General features: G+C 43.4%; 1 protein-coding gene across 8 annotated transcripts in view; it reads right to left on the bottom strand.

Moving 5' to 3' along the window:
- The window catches only part of LOC111973259 (unconventional myosin-VI), a 93,850-nt gene that overhangs the window by 18,895 nt on the left and 58,108 nt on the right, over positions 1-16,847 (bottom strand). For all 8 annotated transcript variants that reach the window (XM_024000557.2, XM_024000558.2, XM_024000559.2 and 5 more), the window contains exons 16-25: positions 12,392-12,519; positions 12,115-12,210; positions 11,640-11,810; positions 9,492-9,530; positions 9,103-9,196; positions 7,905-8,035; positions 7,716-7,793; positions 7,110-7,239; positions 5,782-5,872; positions 5,090-5,240 (exon numbers count right to left, since the gene is read on the bottom strand). In XM_024000557.2, the coding sequence (XP_023856325.1) occupies positions 5,090-5,240; positions 5,782-5,872; positions 7,110-7,239; positions 7,716-7,793; positions 7,905-8,035; positions 9,103-9,196; positions 9,492-9,530; positions 11,640-11,810; positions 12,115-12,210; positions 12,392-12,519 (1,109 nt within the window). The remainder of the gene's footprint in view (positions 1-5,089; positions 5,241-5,781; positions 5,873-7,109; positions 7,240-7,715; positions 7,794-7,904; positions 8,036-9,102; positions 9,197-9,491; positions 9,531-11,639; positions 11,811-12,114; positions 12,211-12,391; positions 12,520-16,847) is intronic.

Genomic DNA, 16,847 nt, shown 5'->3' with positions numbered 1-16,847 from the left:
ATCAAGACCCACGCCTCAACTAATTGGACTTGATGGCACGGGGGGGGTATTCAAGTTCATATTTCTGTTGGGTGCCATCTCCGTCCCTGAGCACTAACACATTCATCCCAATCAGAGCCCTACATTTGTGACTGCTGGCATTTACAGAGCTTCCACAGACAGTGGTGTAGGTTTGAATCAGAGGCAAACGTATTACAGCAACGCTGCTGCTGATGAATATTCATACGCATCTGTCGTCAAAGTAACCTTTTATCAGGCCCTATTCTGCTCCGCAGCTGTGGGCCTGTGTTTGATGTGTTTTACTACCGCCCGAGGACACGGATCGAGAGCGTCTCCTCACTCGGTTTTCATAACCCAAACATCCGTTGAATTATGCTTTGTCTACGACATCAGACTCTGAAGTCACACTTAACAGCATTTGATGTTAGCTTCACCTTAAAAGGCCCACTACTCTACAATAAAAAGTGTAACTTTTAAAAGGCTAACAAATCAGTTGGACGCAAAGGAATTAACACTTTTTTTGTACTATCAATTGTAAACATGGCGACGGAGAAGGCTGACATTTTACGTGTTCCTACCCAATTGTGTTTTTTTGTTTGTAACTTATTTTGTACATAATGTTGCTGCTACCGTCTCTTATGACCGAAAGTAACTTCTGGACATCAGAACTGCGATTACTCAACACGATCTGTCAGAATCCTTATTTTCCTTTATCAAGTCCAACGAGCCCGACGTGAATGACATACTGCTTTCCCGGGAACAGGCCCAGATCCCCGTCATTTGCATATAGAGAAGGCAGAGAAAAAGGGGCCGGATGGCAGCCTGCCTTGTGAGAATTCGTAGGCGATTGAAAAAAACCCTGCCTTCCATTCTGCTAGCAAAGGTGCAAACTTTGGAAAATAAAATCGATGACCTACGCAGAAGATTAAACTACCAACGGGACAGTCAAAACTGTAATATCTTATGCTTCACGGAGTCGTGGCTGAACGACGACATTATCAACATACAGCTGTCTGGGCAGGATAAAACACCGGCGTCTGGTAAGTCAAGGGGCGGGAGACTATGTATTTTTGTAAATAATAGCTGGTGCACGATATCTAAGGAAGTCTCGAGGTTTTGCTCACCTGAGGTAGAGTATCCCATGATGAGCTGTAGACCACACTATCGACCTAGAGTTTATCTGTATTTTTCATAGCTGTCTACATACCGAGGCTGACACTAAGACCGCACTCAATGAGCTGCATTCCACCATAAGCAAACAGGAAAACGCGCACCCAGAGATGGTGCTCCTGGTGGCCGGGGAATTTAATGCAGGGAAAATTTAATTAGTTTTACATCACTTCTAACAGCATGTTAAATGTGCAACCAGAGGGGGGGGGAAATTCTAGACAACCTTTACTCCACACACAGAGACGCGTAGAAAGCTCTCCCTCGCCTTCCATTTGGCAAATCTGACCATAATTCTTATCCTCCTGATAAGACCCACTCAAATTTGCATACCGCCCTAACAGATCCACAGATGATGCAATCTCTATTGCACTCCACACTGCCCTTTCCCACCTGGACAAAAGGAACACCTATGTGCGAATACTATTCATTGACTACAGCTCAGCATTCAACACCATAGTGCCCTCAAAGCTCATCAATAAGCTAAGGATCCTGGGACTAAACACCTCCCCCTGCAACTGGATCCTGGACTTCCTGACAGGCCGCCCCCATGTGGTATGGGTAGGTAACAACATCCGCCACGCTGATCCTCAACACAGGGGGCCCTCAGGGGTGCGTGCTCAGTCCCCTCCTGTACTCCCTGTTCACTCATGACTGCATGGCCAGGCATGACTCCAACACCATCATTAAGTTTGCTGATAAAACAAGTGGTAGGCCTGATCACTGACAACAACGAGACAGCCTATAGGGAGGTCAGAGACCTGGCAATGTGTTGCCAGGGCAACAACCTCTCCCTCAATGTGATCAAAACAAAGGAGATTGTGGACTACAGGAAAAAGAGGACCGAGCACACCCCCATTCTCATCGAAGGGGCTGTTGTGGAGCAGGTTGAGAGCTTCAAGTTCCTTGGTGTCCACATCAACAAACTAACATGGTCCAAACACACAAAGACAGTTGTGATGAGGGTACGACAAAACCTATTCCTCTTCAGGAGACTGAAAAGGTTTGGCATGGGTCCTCAGATCCTCAAAAGGTTCTATTGCTGCACAATCGAGAGCATCCTGACTGGTTGCATCAATGCCTGGTATGGCAACTGCTCGGTCTCTGACCGCAAGGCACTACAGAGGGTAGTGCGTATGGCCCAGTACGTCACTGGGGCAAAGCTTCCTGCCATCCAAGACCTCTATACCAGGCGGTGTCAGAGGAAAGTCCTAAAAATTGTCAAAGACTCCAGCCACCCTAGTCAAAGGCTGTTCTCTATGCTACCGCACGGCAAGCGGTACCGGAGCACCAAGTCTAGGTCCAAGAGGCTTCTAAAGAGCTACTACCCCAAGCCATAAGACTCCTGAACATCTAATCAAATGGATAACCAGACTATTTGCATTGCCGCCCCCCTCTTTTACACCACTGCTACTCTGTTGTTATCATCTATGCATCGCCACTTTAATAACTCTACCTACATGTACATATTACCTCGACTAACCGGTGCCCCCGCACATTGACTCTGTACCGGTACCCACCCTGAATATAGTCTCGTTATTGTCATTTTACTGTTGCTCTTTAATTACTTGTTACTTTTATTTCTTATTCTTTTTTATTTATTTAACCAGGGAGGCCAGTTGAGAACAAGTTCTCATTTACAACTGCGACCTGGCCAAGATAAAGCAAAGCGACAAAACAGTTAAACAAACGTACAGTCAGTAACACAATAGAAAAATCTATGTACAGTGTGTGCAAATGTAGAAGAGTAGGGAGGTAAAGCAATAAATAGGCCAGAGAGGTGAAATAATTACAATTTAGCCTTAACACTGGAGTGATAGATGTGCAAGTAGAGATACATGAGTGCAAAAGAGCAATAGGATAAGTAAAAATATGGGGATGAGGTAGTTGGAAGTACTATTAACAGATTGGCTGTGTACAGGTACAGTGATCGGTAAGCTGCTCTGACAGCTGATGCTTAAAGTTAGAGGGGGAGATAAGTCTCCAGCATCAGTGATTTTTGCAACTCGTTCTAGTCATTGGCAGCAGAGAACTGGAAGGAAAGGCACCCAAAGGAAGTGTTGGCTTTGGGGATGACCAGTGAAATATACCTGCTGGAGCGCGTGCTACAGGTGGGTGTTGCTATGGTGACCGGTGAGCTGAGATAAGGCGGGGCTTTACCTAGCAAAGACTTTTAGATGACCTGGATCCAGTGGGTTTGGCGACGAATATGTAGTGAGGGCCAGCCAACGAGAGCATACAGGTTGTAGTGGTGGATAGTATATGGGGCTTTGGTGACAAAACAGATCGTACTGTGATAGCAAATTGGATGCAGTCTGAGTAGAGTGTTGGAGGCTATTTTGTAAATGACATCGCCGAAGTCAAGGATCGGTAGGATAGTCAGTTTTACGAGGGTATGTTTGGCAGCATGAGTGAAGGAGGCTTTGTTGCAAAATAGGAAGCCGATTCGATTTAATTTTGGATTGGAGATGCTTAATGCGAGTCTGGAAGAAGAGTTTACAGTCTAACCAGACACCTAGGTATTTGTAGTTGGCCACATATTCTAAGTCAGAACCGTCCAGAGTAGTGATGCTGGACGGGCGGACAGGTGCAGGCAGCGATCGGTTGAAGAGCATGCATTTAGTTTTACTAGCATTTAAAAGCAGTTGGAGGCCACGGAAGGAGTGTTGTATTGCATTGAAGCTCGTTTGGAGGTTTGTTAGCACAGTGTCCAAAGAAGGGCCAGACGTATACATATACTAGCATTGTTGGCTAGGGGCTCGTAAGTAAGCATTTCACTGTAAGGTCTACACCGGTTGTATTCGGCGCATGTGACTTATACAATTTGATCATTAACCCTAACAATGCAAAAAAAGAAGTCAATTTAATATACACGGCTCTCTGAGACGAGATGCATTTCTTCTCAAAATGCAGATCATAGCCCGTGGACTGAGGCATCCTATTAAATCCAGCCTTGGCTATGATGAAAAATATCTCCCATCGTTAAAAAGAAAGCCACGGTGCCAACGGGTAGAGACAGAGAAGAAGGCCTGATTCAAATATACAGTATAGCTGCCAAAAAAAACATCAGATCCTGTGAATAAATAACAAACCCTGTATCATACTACTCACAAAATGAGAGAAAATTAATAACAGGGGAATGATTTACAGCAGTCAAAGCTGCCCTCATTTAAAAGTCGTAAGGTTCCCTAGAGGTTCCCCAAAAATTCATAGTCTGTACACTGAGCCTGCCATAATTGCACACCATCTGGCTGGCTGAAGCCTATTATTAACAGGTAGAGCTTCCCTCCAACTATCCACCATTTGTTAAATATTCCACACTGGGATGAATGTGTTATATAAGCACTATGCCTGAATCCCAAACCGCACCCTATTTCCTGTATAGTGGACTACTTTTGACCAGGGCCGGTCAAAAGTAGCGCACACTACAGGGAACAGGGTGCTGTTTGGGACACGTCTTTGACGCTGAGCGGATTCGATGCACATACTGGCGTAACGACATTCAGAAAACAAAATGTTGAATGTAGAGAAATAATGAATTATGAAATATCTTGACGAAATACTATTTTTGGACAGGAGCATTTGGATAGAAGTTTGACATTCAAAGAAGGAATGATGAAACAAAGAAAGGTGAACGAACATGTCTGATGTCTGATCTCCCTTTACCAAACTTAAAACAGACTTGTTTTTGGTTTCTTAGAGAACTGACAAGAGGAGAAAGAAGGAGTTGTATAGAGGTTTTCAATGTCGAACGTAGAGAAATAATTTATTTGGAAATACAGAGTTTCAACTAACTTGACGAAATAGACTTTTGTTTTTGGATTCATAGACAAGAGGAGAAAGGGGTTATGTAGTAGTTGGACTAAAAAAAGCATTTCATAGAACTCAGAGGTTACAAGGCTGGGGGTATCATCTCACAGACCTTGATTTTGATCATGGTTGCGTTGATGGAGGCATCCAGCTCCTGGATCTGCTTGCTCATCTCCTGTTTGCCCTCCTTCAGGCCGGCGATAACCTCGTTGAACTTATCCATCCTGTTCTTCAGGCTACGAACCTTCACCAGCCCATCGATCCTGTACCATACACACACAGTTAGTCGAAGACAGTTGGTTTTCAAATAATTACAAAATCGCATAGTAACCCCTATCGCACTGGCCTAGAGGCTCTGAGCCTGGTTGTATAAAACATCTTTAGGGTTTACCTTACGGAATAATGTTCCCCTACCTAAGGGAATTGTTTAAGGGCATTGCATATAGCCCCTCAAATATCTCCTTAGGTACGGGCATACTTAAGGGGTTTTACGGTAGTTTGAAGTTTCTGCATGTATGGCAGAAACTTCACCTTAAAATGTTTTGTGCAACTGACCTAAAGTTAAGGACAATTAAAGGGAAAAGAGGAAAATGAACTTAAGGTGTTTTATGCAACCGGGCTCTGTGGTAATCAGTACAGATCTCCTGGAGCTTTACAAAAAGGTAAGACAGTCTTGTGGCACCAGCTGGTACAGATAAGACAGTCTCTGTGGAGATGCATGCATCATGTGCTAAGCAGCCTGGCACCCCTGAGCTGTGAAAGTGCAGTATAACGAGGAAGAGGGAGGTATTAGAGGATACCCACCGGGGCTTGTGCTTCCTCCTGCACAGCCACATGCGCACCGTCTTCTGCATCTTGATGCAGGCACTGGCGCGGTACATCATCTTATTCCTCACTGTGGGAGACATGGAGCGTGAGAAAGAGAGGAGAGAAAGAGAAAGGAAAGAGGATGACAATGAGAGACCAGACATGTGGCGCACCGCTGCTAAATGAATATAGGGGACACGCTGCACAGTACACGCCAGTGGTAATTCACACAGAAAGAGCATACGATATGGAAATGTTGCCTCAGTGAGGCGGTAAACCCAATGGGTCAAAGACTATGTGTGACTGAGTATATGTTCCAAATAGCACCCTATTCCCTTATTAGTGCACTACTTTTGACCAGAGCCCTATGCACTACTTAGGGGATAGGGTGCCATTTGGGACACAGAGACGGAGTGTAATATTGAGTACCATCCACCTTTTGCACTCAGAAGACTCAATTCGTCCGGGCATGGACTCTACAAGGTGTCGAAAGCATTCCACAGGGATGTTGGCCCATGTTGACTCCAATGACTCCCAGAGTTTTGTTAAGTTAGATGTTGGTCGGGTAGTGGACCATTCTTGACACGCACGGGAAAACTGTTGAGCTTGAAAAAGCCAGCAGCGGTGCAGTTCTTGTCACACTCAAATCAGTGTCGCCTGGCACCTACTTCCCAGTTCAAAGGCACTTACATTTTGTCTTGTCCATTCACCCTCTGAATGACACACATACACAATCCATGTCTCAAGGTTTAAAAATCCTTCTTTAACCTGTCTCCTCCCCTTCATTTACACTGATTGAATTCACCTTGTCAGTCCATGTCACGGAAAGAGCAGGTGTTCCTCATGTTTTGTACACTCAGACAGTGTATACTGTCTGGGCAGGTATAGATCATACCTGAAGGACTGAGGTGAACGGTCTGCCAACACGTCCCCACAGCACGTTAGAGTAATGGAGGAAATAGCAGTACCTTGGTCCAAGATGAAGAGGTTTAAAATGACTGTTTTATGAGGCGGTCTGATTATATCAGAGGACATCGCCACACAACAGATGGCCAGAGCCAGTTGGCGTTTTATGGTCAGAATTGGGTCGGAGCAACTGGTGCAAATCACTTTAAACCATTTGTCTCCTAAAACTTGTGTTCACAAAGCATATCAGCATAGGCGAGCTGATCTAGGATCAGGTCCCCCCCCTGTCCATATAATTGTATTCATTATGACTTAATTGGGAAAACTGACCCTAGATCAGCACTCCTACTCGGAGACGCTTTGAGAATACAGGCCCTGGTGTATAATGGTGATGTGGTAGGTAGCAGGATGTTACTCACATTTGATGACAGAGAGGGAACACCACTGGACCTTCTTCCAGCGGCTGCAGATGAGCCACTGGTTGACCTTCTTGACCAGCTCTGCCAGGTGGTCTGGGTCGGACTTCATGATCTGATCAAACTCCTTAAACTGAGGTGAGGATGGATGGAGGAAAGAGGAATGAGACAGACACGGGTGAGGAGAGAGGAGAGAGAGAGAACAGAGAAGTCAAAGGCACTTTCCCCTCTAAAACAGCCATCAGTGTGCGGATGTTCCCTGCTCAGCGGACATGACAATAGCGGGTGGATATATTAATTTAAAGCCATAACAGCAGTTCCTGTCTGGTCAGGGTCAATAGAGGATAACATATTGATTTACTCATACGCACCAAACTACAGAGCTTCAATGTGAAATGCCAAATCGCACATTTAACGTCACTGACTAATTCATCTGGTGCAGAAATTAATACCCACAGTGTTAGATGGTTTATTATCAAAATCCCTTTCCCCCCTCACAGTCAAATGACTAATGCTGCTTCCTTTGAAGTCCATTCAGTCAGAGGAACACTGTAATGATGAGAACCAGCGCAATGACAACAGCACAGAGACAGCTCATGGAGTTCTCACCTTCCCAGGTCTGAAGAACACTCTGGTCAGCCCAAACTTGTAGTCGTTCTCGTTCAGACCCAGCGCTTTGAATAAAGCCTGCAGCGCAAAGACAAGATGTCAATACATGTCATATCAACACGTCAAACTGTGTTTGTAGAGGAGCCCAGAGCAGGGCTCATGTGTGTGTGAGCACCATGATGCGCTGACCTTGCAGAAGAGCCTTGGGTCAAGGCGAGTCAGCTTGGCAGGCATGTACTGCTTGTACATGTTGTAGAGCTCATGGAATGGCGCTCTGGAGGGGAAGCCTCCCTGCATGAGATCTAGCACAGACACCATTCCTACACACACAGACAGACACAGGGTCACTCCAGCCCAAAGAGAGAACTCAACATCTTGGCACTTGTAACTAATGGTAGATTTATTGTCGAAGGAGGGGAGGGGGGGAAATCGAATGATATCATCAAATAACCTTAAAGGATCAAATATTGCATCACAAGTTGAGGAGTGACACACCATTTCAAACATATATTTATTGTAAAACCATAGTTAAAGCTTCAATCTTCTCCTGTTCAGTCAGAGGTAAACACACATTCATTCTTCCCATGTTTCAAACTAACGTTTGCTGACTCCACTCAGTATAGTTAATGCACTACCATTTGTATTTAAACTCAGAGAACTGGCGCATAGTCTCTCCCTTTATCTGTGGGATCACTAACGAGTTCGTGTAGATAACAAAAAAATATATATATATATATAATCTGGCATCTCCAAGGATACAGAAGAAAAGCATGTCAAATGCAGTATGCAAATTGACCAGGAGAATGGGACAATTAATTTGCCTAGCAGCCTTTAGTTTAAAGGTCCGAGAAAGAGAAAAGTTCAGAAAACACTAGAAGTAGAACAGCTCTTGGCCGTTGTCCCCAGCGGGCCCCCCCCCTACGTAAAACCATCTAGGTCTAGGACGAAGAGGATTGCTGTGGAACAGGGCACTCAAGTTCAGGTCGCTGGTAGGAACTTGTGACGAACAAGCAGAAACGTAGATGCTATACAGTAGCTCGTCAACTGTAATTGTGTGCCAATTTCTGGAGAGAAAAGAAAACCGAGTTTTCAATAAAGGCATGTAAATCACACTGGTCATTTTGCATTTGATCGCTTTCGGGCAGATTCAAAATCCACATCTGTAGTCATGTCTCCCAGTGTAGTTGTACGCAAGTTAAATATAAACAAATTAATAATTAACGCTTTACAGTACGGTGGGGAAACTTCACGTCATCCATCACCAATGTAGAGTGTGTGTTAAATGGCACCCTATTCTCTTTATAGTGCACTACTTTTGACCAGGGCCCATAAGGAATAGGGTGCCAAGTTGATTAGTCCTTCTCTTTAGAACTATATATACACTGACCTGAGCACTGCAGCTGGGAGAGGATCTGGGCCCCTTCAAACTGGTGGCTAACCATCTTCAGATTGGGCTTGATACAGCGGATGAAACTGGAGCCCTGGGGGGAGAGAGCGAGAAGGCTGTTAGCCATAAAGACCCTATTCAATTGAAGTGTTCTATATGCAATTTCAAGCTGTTAGCCCTGATAAAAGCCACACTGAAGATGGCCACAGCGCACTTCTTTGGTGACCCAGATTGGTTGGACATCGGCGTAGGCCTCAGACTTACAAAAGAAAACATTTCCCTGGGAGATCGATAAAGTTATATTATAGGAGACCTGATCTCAACTCAAGTTAGATGCCCTGTGAGTGGGGTGAAGCAGTAAATCGTTTAGCACTGTAGTAAATACTAACCGTGCTGCGAAGCTTCTCCAGTAGAATGTTCAGCTGGGTCTGTCGAGGTAAAAGTAGAAAAGAAAACCTTTGTTTAGTGACAGACAGGCCTGTCTAGTCTAACAACATGAACACATGCTTACTAAGGGTACTTGCTCGCTCGCTCTCTGCCTCCAGCGCACCTGTCCAAAACTCAAATCAACAGCTACTTAAGCAACAGTACAGCCGTGAAAGGCACACGTTTTATTGTTGAAGCGCATTGAAACTAAAACAAAAAGAGATTCTGTTTTAATGTCATTCATGCAAACAGGTCTAAATACAACCCCGGTAGGACCACAGGAACAGAAGGACAGACAGACGGAGGAACGCATGGTAGCCGACTAACCGTGCATTGTGGGATGGCAGACAGACAGATTACCGCTTGCTGGCCCCTCTCGGTCACTGTTCTAGAGCTCTTGTTGAAAATCCCCTGTAATTTTCCCAACTGGTCCAGGTTTCCCAGAAATCTCAGTTCAAATTAATTCCTGGGTTTCAGGAATTATCCAACCAGTATTTCTAGAAAACCTGGGTATTTTCCAACCCTAGTCTGCAAAGAGCTGTGTTTAACAGACTGATTGCTCTAGGGACCACCAGTGGGACATTAATATTCATACACCCGGCAGGATCGCACATCTCATATATTCAGCTGCTAACGCTTTCTATCTCACCTTGTTACGCTGAGAACAGACAGGTACTAACCTGCATCAATGATCAGGCCTTAGTCAAGCTCAAAGACTTCTGATCCATATCACTATTTCTAAAGTAGCTGCCTTATTTACAGTAGCCGCATAATATTTACAGTAGCTGCTTAATATTTACAGTAGCTGCTTGGCAGGCAGTCATATTGAGTGAAACTGCCAACTGGAATGCACATAAGTCTTGTACTTGTCAGAATTTCAATGTGGCATCGTAATTGGATCGATGGTCATTGATCCTGTCAGTAAAGACTGATCTGATCCTACAAGCTATGGATCTCGCTGTGGTCTATAACAAGTTGCAAAAATATTGACACTACACTGGCAATACTGATATGAATAACATTTCAATTAATTGGAATTGAAAGCTGCCAACATCCAGATATCATTAGTAAGTGTTTGCCGTGGGCTGAATTCAGATTCAAACCCAAAGTATGCGTGTTGTGTTGCAGGGGACAAATTATGGAGGGAGGCAGCACAGAGACAAGACTGGGGAGGGAGGGGACAGGGGGTGGCTGGAAGCGGTTAGCTGGATTATTCACTGATGCATTGTGGGATTCGTCACACACAACAGCACAAGACGAGTTACCTTATTTCCCTGGCTGTTTCTACGAGTCATCACGATTGATTTAACCCCCCCCCCCCCTACGTTTCTGCTTTTCCTGTCTGTATTTCTCCCTCTCGCTACACAACTTTAAAATCACAGCTATGATGGGGGGGATAGGCAAAGAATGGAGACACAGAAGGAGGAGGAATGAAGAACAGAGCAGAAAGGGAGGCGGAACAGTGGGAGGGAGAGGCATTAGGAAGAACACCACAGGTAACAGGATAGAGAACATGAACTCTGTGGAAACTAAACGAAAGGTAGATTCAATCAGACAACACCTTCAAAACACATTATGCAACCGAGAACCCTGTTCAAACCCTCTTAAATTGCAATAACTTTTGCAACGCTCTTTGTGCTCTTAACCTTTCTGCTTCTCTCCACTGTCTAGGTGCAGTTTAGTTCCGTGACCACTAACAAGAACTGCCTATTAACATGACTAAATATTTCCCTCGGATTTCACTTAATAATAATTATGAATATAATAACAACACTTCTCACAGGATCAATATCACTTAGCATAGAGTAAGGAAGGACATGACTGTTATGACCATAAAGTAAACATATAGCCTTGATGCTACCGTTTTGCCTATAAAACACAGGATTAACATACATGAACATAGGCAGCGGTGGGTGCATCCCAAATGGCACCCTATTCCCTATATGGTGCATTACTTTTGACCAGAGCCCTATGGGCCCTGGTCAAAAGTAGTGCACTATATAGGGAATAAGGTGCCATTTGGGATACCTACCATGTTAAGCAGCATAAGAATAAAGTGTGGTAATAAAAAGCATGGTAACAAAAAGCGTGGGATTAACATTCGTCCTCACCTTGAATTTGTTGCCGACGCTGATGAAGCTGAGTTTGCCGGCCTTCTGTTTAGAGTCCTTGGCGTTGTTGGAGTTCTCAAAGAGATCCCGGATAAACCGGTCTTTAGACTCACTCACCAGGCACTCCAGGGACATGTGCAGCGCGTCATTGTTCTTCTCCACAAACTTGGTCTGCAATTCAGAGAAAATGTAAAACCTTGAAAACGCAGAAGTACCCCGTTCAGAAAAAGGCTACTCTGCTTGGGAAGATAAGTGGGGCACTTAAATAAAAATAAACATGCTTTGAGTTCCACCTGCTGGGTTTTGTGCAGGTTTCAAAGCAGGAGAATGTTTGGTTGGAGATGCTGCAGTAAAGGCCTACCACAAGGATATGGTGGATAACATAAATATACATGATAAAAATCATTAAAAAAGCTGTAATGTTTTTTTGCCTTCAGACATCACGCTGAGTCATTGTGTGTGAACCTGAACATACCGTCTCATAGCACACCGCTCCTGCAAAGTGTCTGACAATGAATCCCTCGTCATCCCTCACGTTCCTGTGGACTTGCAGCTTGGATTTCCTGGGCACCTGAGGGATGCATCACACACCATCCATTTTAAATAAGTGAAACACAAATATAGCCACTGAAGCATGACCTTTCAAATGGCTTAAAGAAACACAAATGACTTTACAAACGCTAAAATGCACACGCACACACTGCCTATAACAGACAGAAAGGACATGAATCCTGATTAATGTTAAAACTCACGGTTAGTCGGAAGTGGTTCTTGTGCTTGTTGTGTACGGTCTCTGCAAAGTGCTGGTCGCTTGGCTGAGGTAGACGATTCTCTTCATCCAGGATGTCCAGGATGCCCACCAGCTTGGCCTCCACAAGGTCTGTAAACAGCGGTCAAAAGGTCAAGGTATCCAAAATGACTATATCCATTCATCTATCAGTTTGAGCTATACTGTTGCTTCTTGTATTTCATTAGGGGTTTAGTCTTTGTATAGCCCAGGGCTGGATTACCAAATGCGGTAGTTCGGCCATGCCCAGGGCCACTTTTATGTAGAAGGACTGAGAAGCTCAGTTCTTGTGACTTTTTAAAAAGGACATTCTACTACAAAATGTATTAAAATAAAATGATGCTGCCACAACCTAAAATATAATTTCCACCTCCCAAAATGAGCCCAATAAGATATTGGTAAAATTATTAGTTAAAATAATTTTTACATATAGTACCATGCATATATATAAACATACATCTATGTATCTATCTCAGGTCTGCTTTTAGCAATTACCTGTAGCCCAACTGATATCAGCATAGTGACTATAAATAAAATGGCTGAAGCATGGGGTTGCCTATCTGCATTTCCCCTATTGAACTAATCATTAGCTAGATCCCAAATGCGATTATTTAATTTGTTAGCATCTTATTGTTGATGAACTTGAATAAACGCAGTAAATCTATAATATAGGTCTACCTGTTAGGGCAACTTGGGGTAACACGCCCCCAGCCTGTATCTCTCACAGAAACCACTTGCATGTATATTTCAGTCATTTAGCAGACGTTCTTATCCAGGGTGACTTACAGTAGCAACTAGGGTTAAGTGCCTTGCTCAAGGGCACGTCGACAGATTTTTCACCTAGTCAGCTTCATTTCACCCCCCAACACATCCCCAGTTGCCACTACTCATGCTGAACAAAAAATGTAATCTGTCTCATCACAAGTTAAGTCACTCACAAATAATTATTTATTTAAGGTAGGTTGGCGTTTAACCCCAATTCACCCTACAATTGACTCGTGTTACAATTAGCCCCACTCTCCCCTTTTCACTCACTGCAAATTGTTGAGCGGTAACATGCTAACCAAAGACTGGACCTAATATTGTGTAGAAGAGGTCCCACCAGAGGTTTTGTAGTGATTCCTATGATGATGATGTAAATAATATTTGCTGGTCTGTGGTGTGTAATGAGGAGCCACAAGACACTGCACTTGACAAATTTATGAAATTGCTTACTCCAGTTACTAATATGCATGCAACCATTAAGAAAATGACAGTAAAAACTAAAATCCCCGTGGATTGATAAGGAATTGAAGTGTTGACAGGGATGAGGAAAAGGAATGGCAAAGTCTTTCTGCAAAAGCGATGGGCAAACCTACTGCAAATTAAGAAATCATGTGACTAAGAACAAAAAGAAACTACACTATGAAACAAAGACAAATTATATAAAGAATAGTAAAACGCTTTGGAGCACCTCAAATGAAATCAGATGGCTCATTCATCACAACTTTAATATTTTTTTTTCATGGCAAGATTAGCAAATAGGCATGACATGCCAGCAACAAATGCCAAACCAATCCAAGTATAACTGACCAAATTAAGAAACCAAGCATTGTAATTTTGAATTCTATAAATTGAGTGTGGAAGATGTGAAAACCCCCCAACTTGGATGGAAAATTACTGAGGATGATAGCAGACGATATTGCCACTCATATTCGCCATCCAATCTAAGCTTACAAAAAAGTGTATGCCTTCCACTACCCAAGAACAGTAAAGCACCCTTTACTGGCTCAAATAGCTGACCAATCGGCCTTTTACCAACCCCTAGTAGACCTCTGGGGGGGAAAAAATGGTGTTGGACCAGATACAATGCTATTTCACAGTAACTAAATGAACAGACTTTCAGCACACTTTTGGGAAGGGCATTCAACATGCATGGCACTTACACAAATGAATGATGATTGGCTGAGAGAAATTGATAATAAAAAGATTGTGGGAGCTGTTTTGTTATGGCTTGAGATAATGTGGATTGAGAGTTAGCCGTCTAACAGAACACATATGGTGTTCTTTAATGGATGCTTCTCTAACATAATCCAGGTAGAATTAGGCGTTCCCCAGGGCAGCTGTCTAGGCCCTTTACTTTTTTCAATCTTTACTAACGACCGCCACTGGCTCGGAGTAAAGCCTGTGTGATGTATGCAGATGACTCAACACGTCAACACTTAAGAGCTGCAGTCAGTTTCAGAATGGGTGGCAAGAAAGTTAGTCCTAAATATTTCCAAAAAACTAAAAGCATTGTATTTGGGACAAATCATTCACTAAACCTCAACTAAATCTTGTAATGAATAATGTGGAAATTTAGCAAGTTGAGACTAAACTGCTTGGAGTGACTACAGCTTGTAAACTTATGGTCAAAACATATTGATGCAACAGTAGCTAAGATGGGGAGAGGTCTGTCCATAACACAACGTTGATCTGCCTTCTTAACAGCACCATCAACAAGGCAGTTTTGTCGCACCTGGACAACTACTGCCCAGTCGGGTGGTCAGGTGCCACCAAGAGGGACTCGCTCGGGAAAATTACAACTGACCCAGAATAGGGCAGCATGGCTGGCCCTTAAATGTACATGAAGAGCTAACATTAACAACATGCATGTCAATCTGTCATGGCTCAAAGTAGAGGAGAGATTGACTTCACTATTTGTGAGAGGTATTGACATGTTGAATATACAGAGGTGTCTGTTTAAACTACTAGCACATAGTGCTGGGTGATATGGACAAAATATATTACAGTATGACTTTGACGGTATGGTGGTATTTTATGTTTTTAAATTATAACATTTCTAAAATTGCTTTATAAGTAGTGCATGACCCCAGGGTGGCAACATATACATTCTAAGTGACTTCAATGGGTCTGTCTCCATTCCGATTGTTTTATACTGTTTAATTCAACCCCAAATATTTTTTTGGGCATTTTTATAAATTTCTGCATTTCCTGCACTCATTTGAGATAATTTCACACCGCCATGTAGGGCTACACGATATGGGCAAACAATCTAAACCTTATTTTGAACCAAATGTTGCAATAGCAAATGTTGAATCGTGGCTTAGGAAGGCAACCAAAAAATCTGAAACTTCCATCCCCAATTTCAACATTATCCGTCAAGACAGAACTTCTAAAGGGGGTGGAATTGCAATCTACTGTAGAGATAACCTGCAGAGTTCTGTCATACTATCCAGGTCTATAACCAAACGGCTCGAGCTTCTACTTTTAAAGATCCATCTCTCCAGAAATAAGTCTCTCACCGTTGCCGCCTGTTATAGACCCCCCTCAGCTCCCAGCTGTGCCCTGGACACCATATGTGAATTGATTGCCCCCCCCCATCTATCGTCAGAGTTCGTACTGCTAGGTGACCTAAATTGGGATATGCTTAACACCCCAGCCATCCTACAATCTAAGCTAGATGCCCTCAATCTCACCCAATTATCAAGGAACCTACCAGGTACAACCCCAAATCCGTAAACATGGGCACCCTCAGATAACATCCTGACCAAATTGCCCTCTAAATACACCTCTGCTGTTTCCAACCAGGATCTCAGCGATCACTGCCTGCGTCCGTGGTCAAACGACCACCCCTCATCACTGTCAAACGCTCCCTAAAACACTTCTAAATCGACCTGGCCCGGGTATCCTGGAAGGATATTGACCTCATCCGGTCAGTAGAGGATGCCAAGTTGTTCTTTAAAAGTGCTTTCCTTACCATCTTAAATAAGCATGCCGGTTTCACTGGTTATCCCCAAAGCCAACACCTCCTTCGGGCAACCTTTCCTTCCAGTTCTCTGCTGCCAATGACTGGAACGAATTGCAAAAATCTCTGAAGTTGGAGACTTATTTCTCCCTCACTAACTTTAAGCATCAACTGTCAGAGCAGCTTACCGATCGCTGCAGCTGTACACAGCTCAGCTGTAAATAGCCCATCCAAACAACATCATCCCCATATTTGTTTTTGTTTTCTGATCTTATGCACACCAGTATTCCTACATGCACAACCTAATCTGCACATATATCACCCCAGTGTAAATTGATAAATTGTATTTACTTCACCACGATTGGCCTATTGATTGTCTTACCTCCTTACTTAATTTGCACACACTGTATACAGATTTTTCTATTGTGTTATTGACTGTACGTTTGTTTATATGTAACTCTGTGTTGTTGTTTTTGTCGCACTGCTTTGCTTTATCTTGACCAGGTCTCAGTTGTAAATGAGAACTTGTTCTCAACTGGCCTACCAAGTTAAATAAAGGTGAAAAAAAAAGAAAATGCGATTTGACTTATGATTTAGAGCAAAACACTTAGGTGCAATGTTGGAATCATGGAAATAGAATGATCATTCAAATTCTAAAGTTAGAATATGATAGTGGGCACATTGAATAACGTCG

This window comes from Salvelinus sp. IW2-2015, linkage group LG14 (genome assembly GCF_002910315.2).
Source record: "Salvelinus sp. IW2-2015 linkage group LG14, ASM291031v2, whole genome shotgun sequence".
Classification (NCBI taxonomy): domain Eukaryota; kingdom Metazoa; phylum Chordata; class Actinopteri; order Salmoniformes; family Salmonidae; genus Salvelinus; species Salvelinus sp. IW2-2015.
Note: the sequence above shows the minus strand (reverse complement) of the source record. Positions and strands in the feature narration are given on the sequence as shown.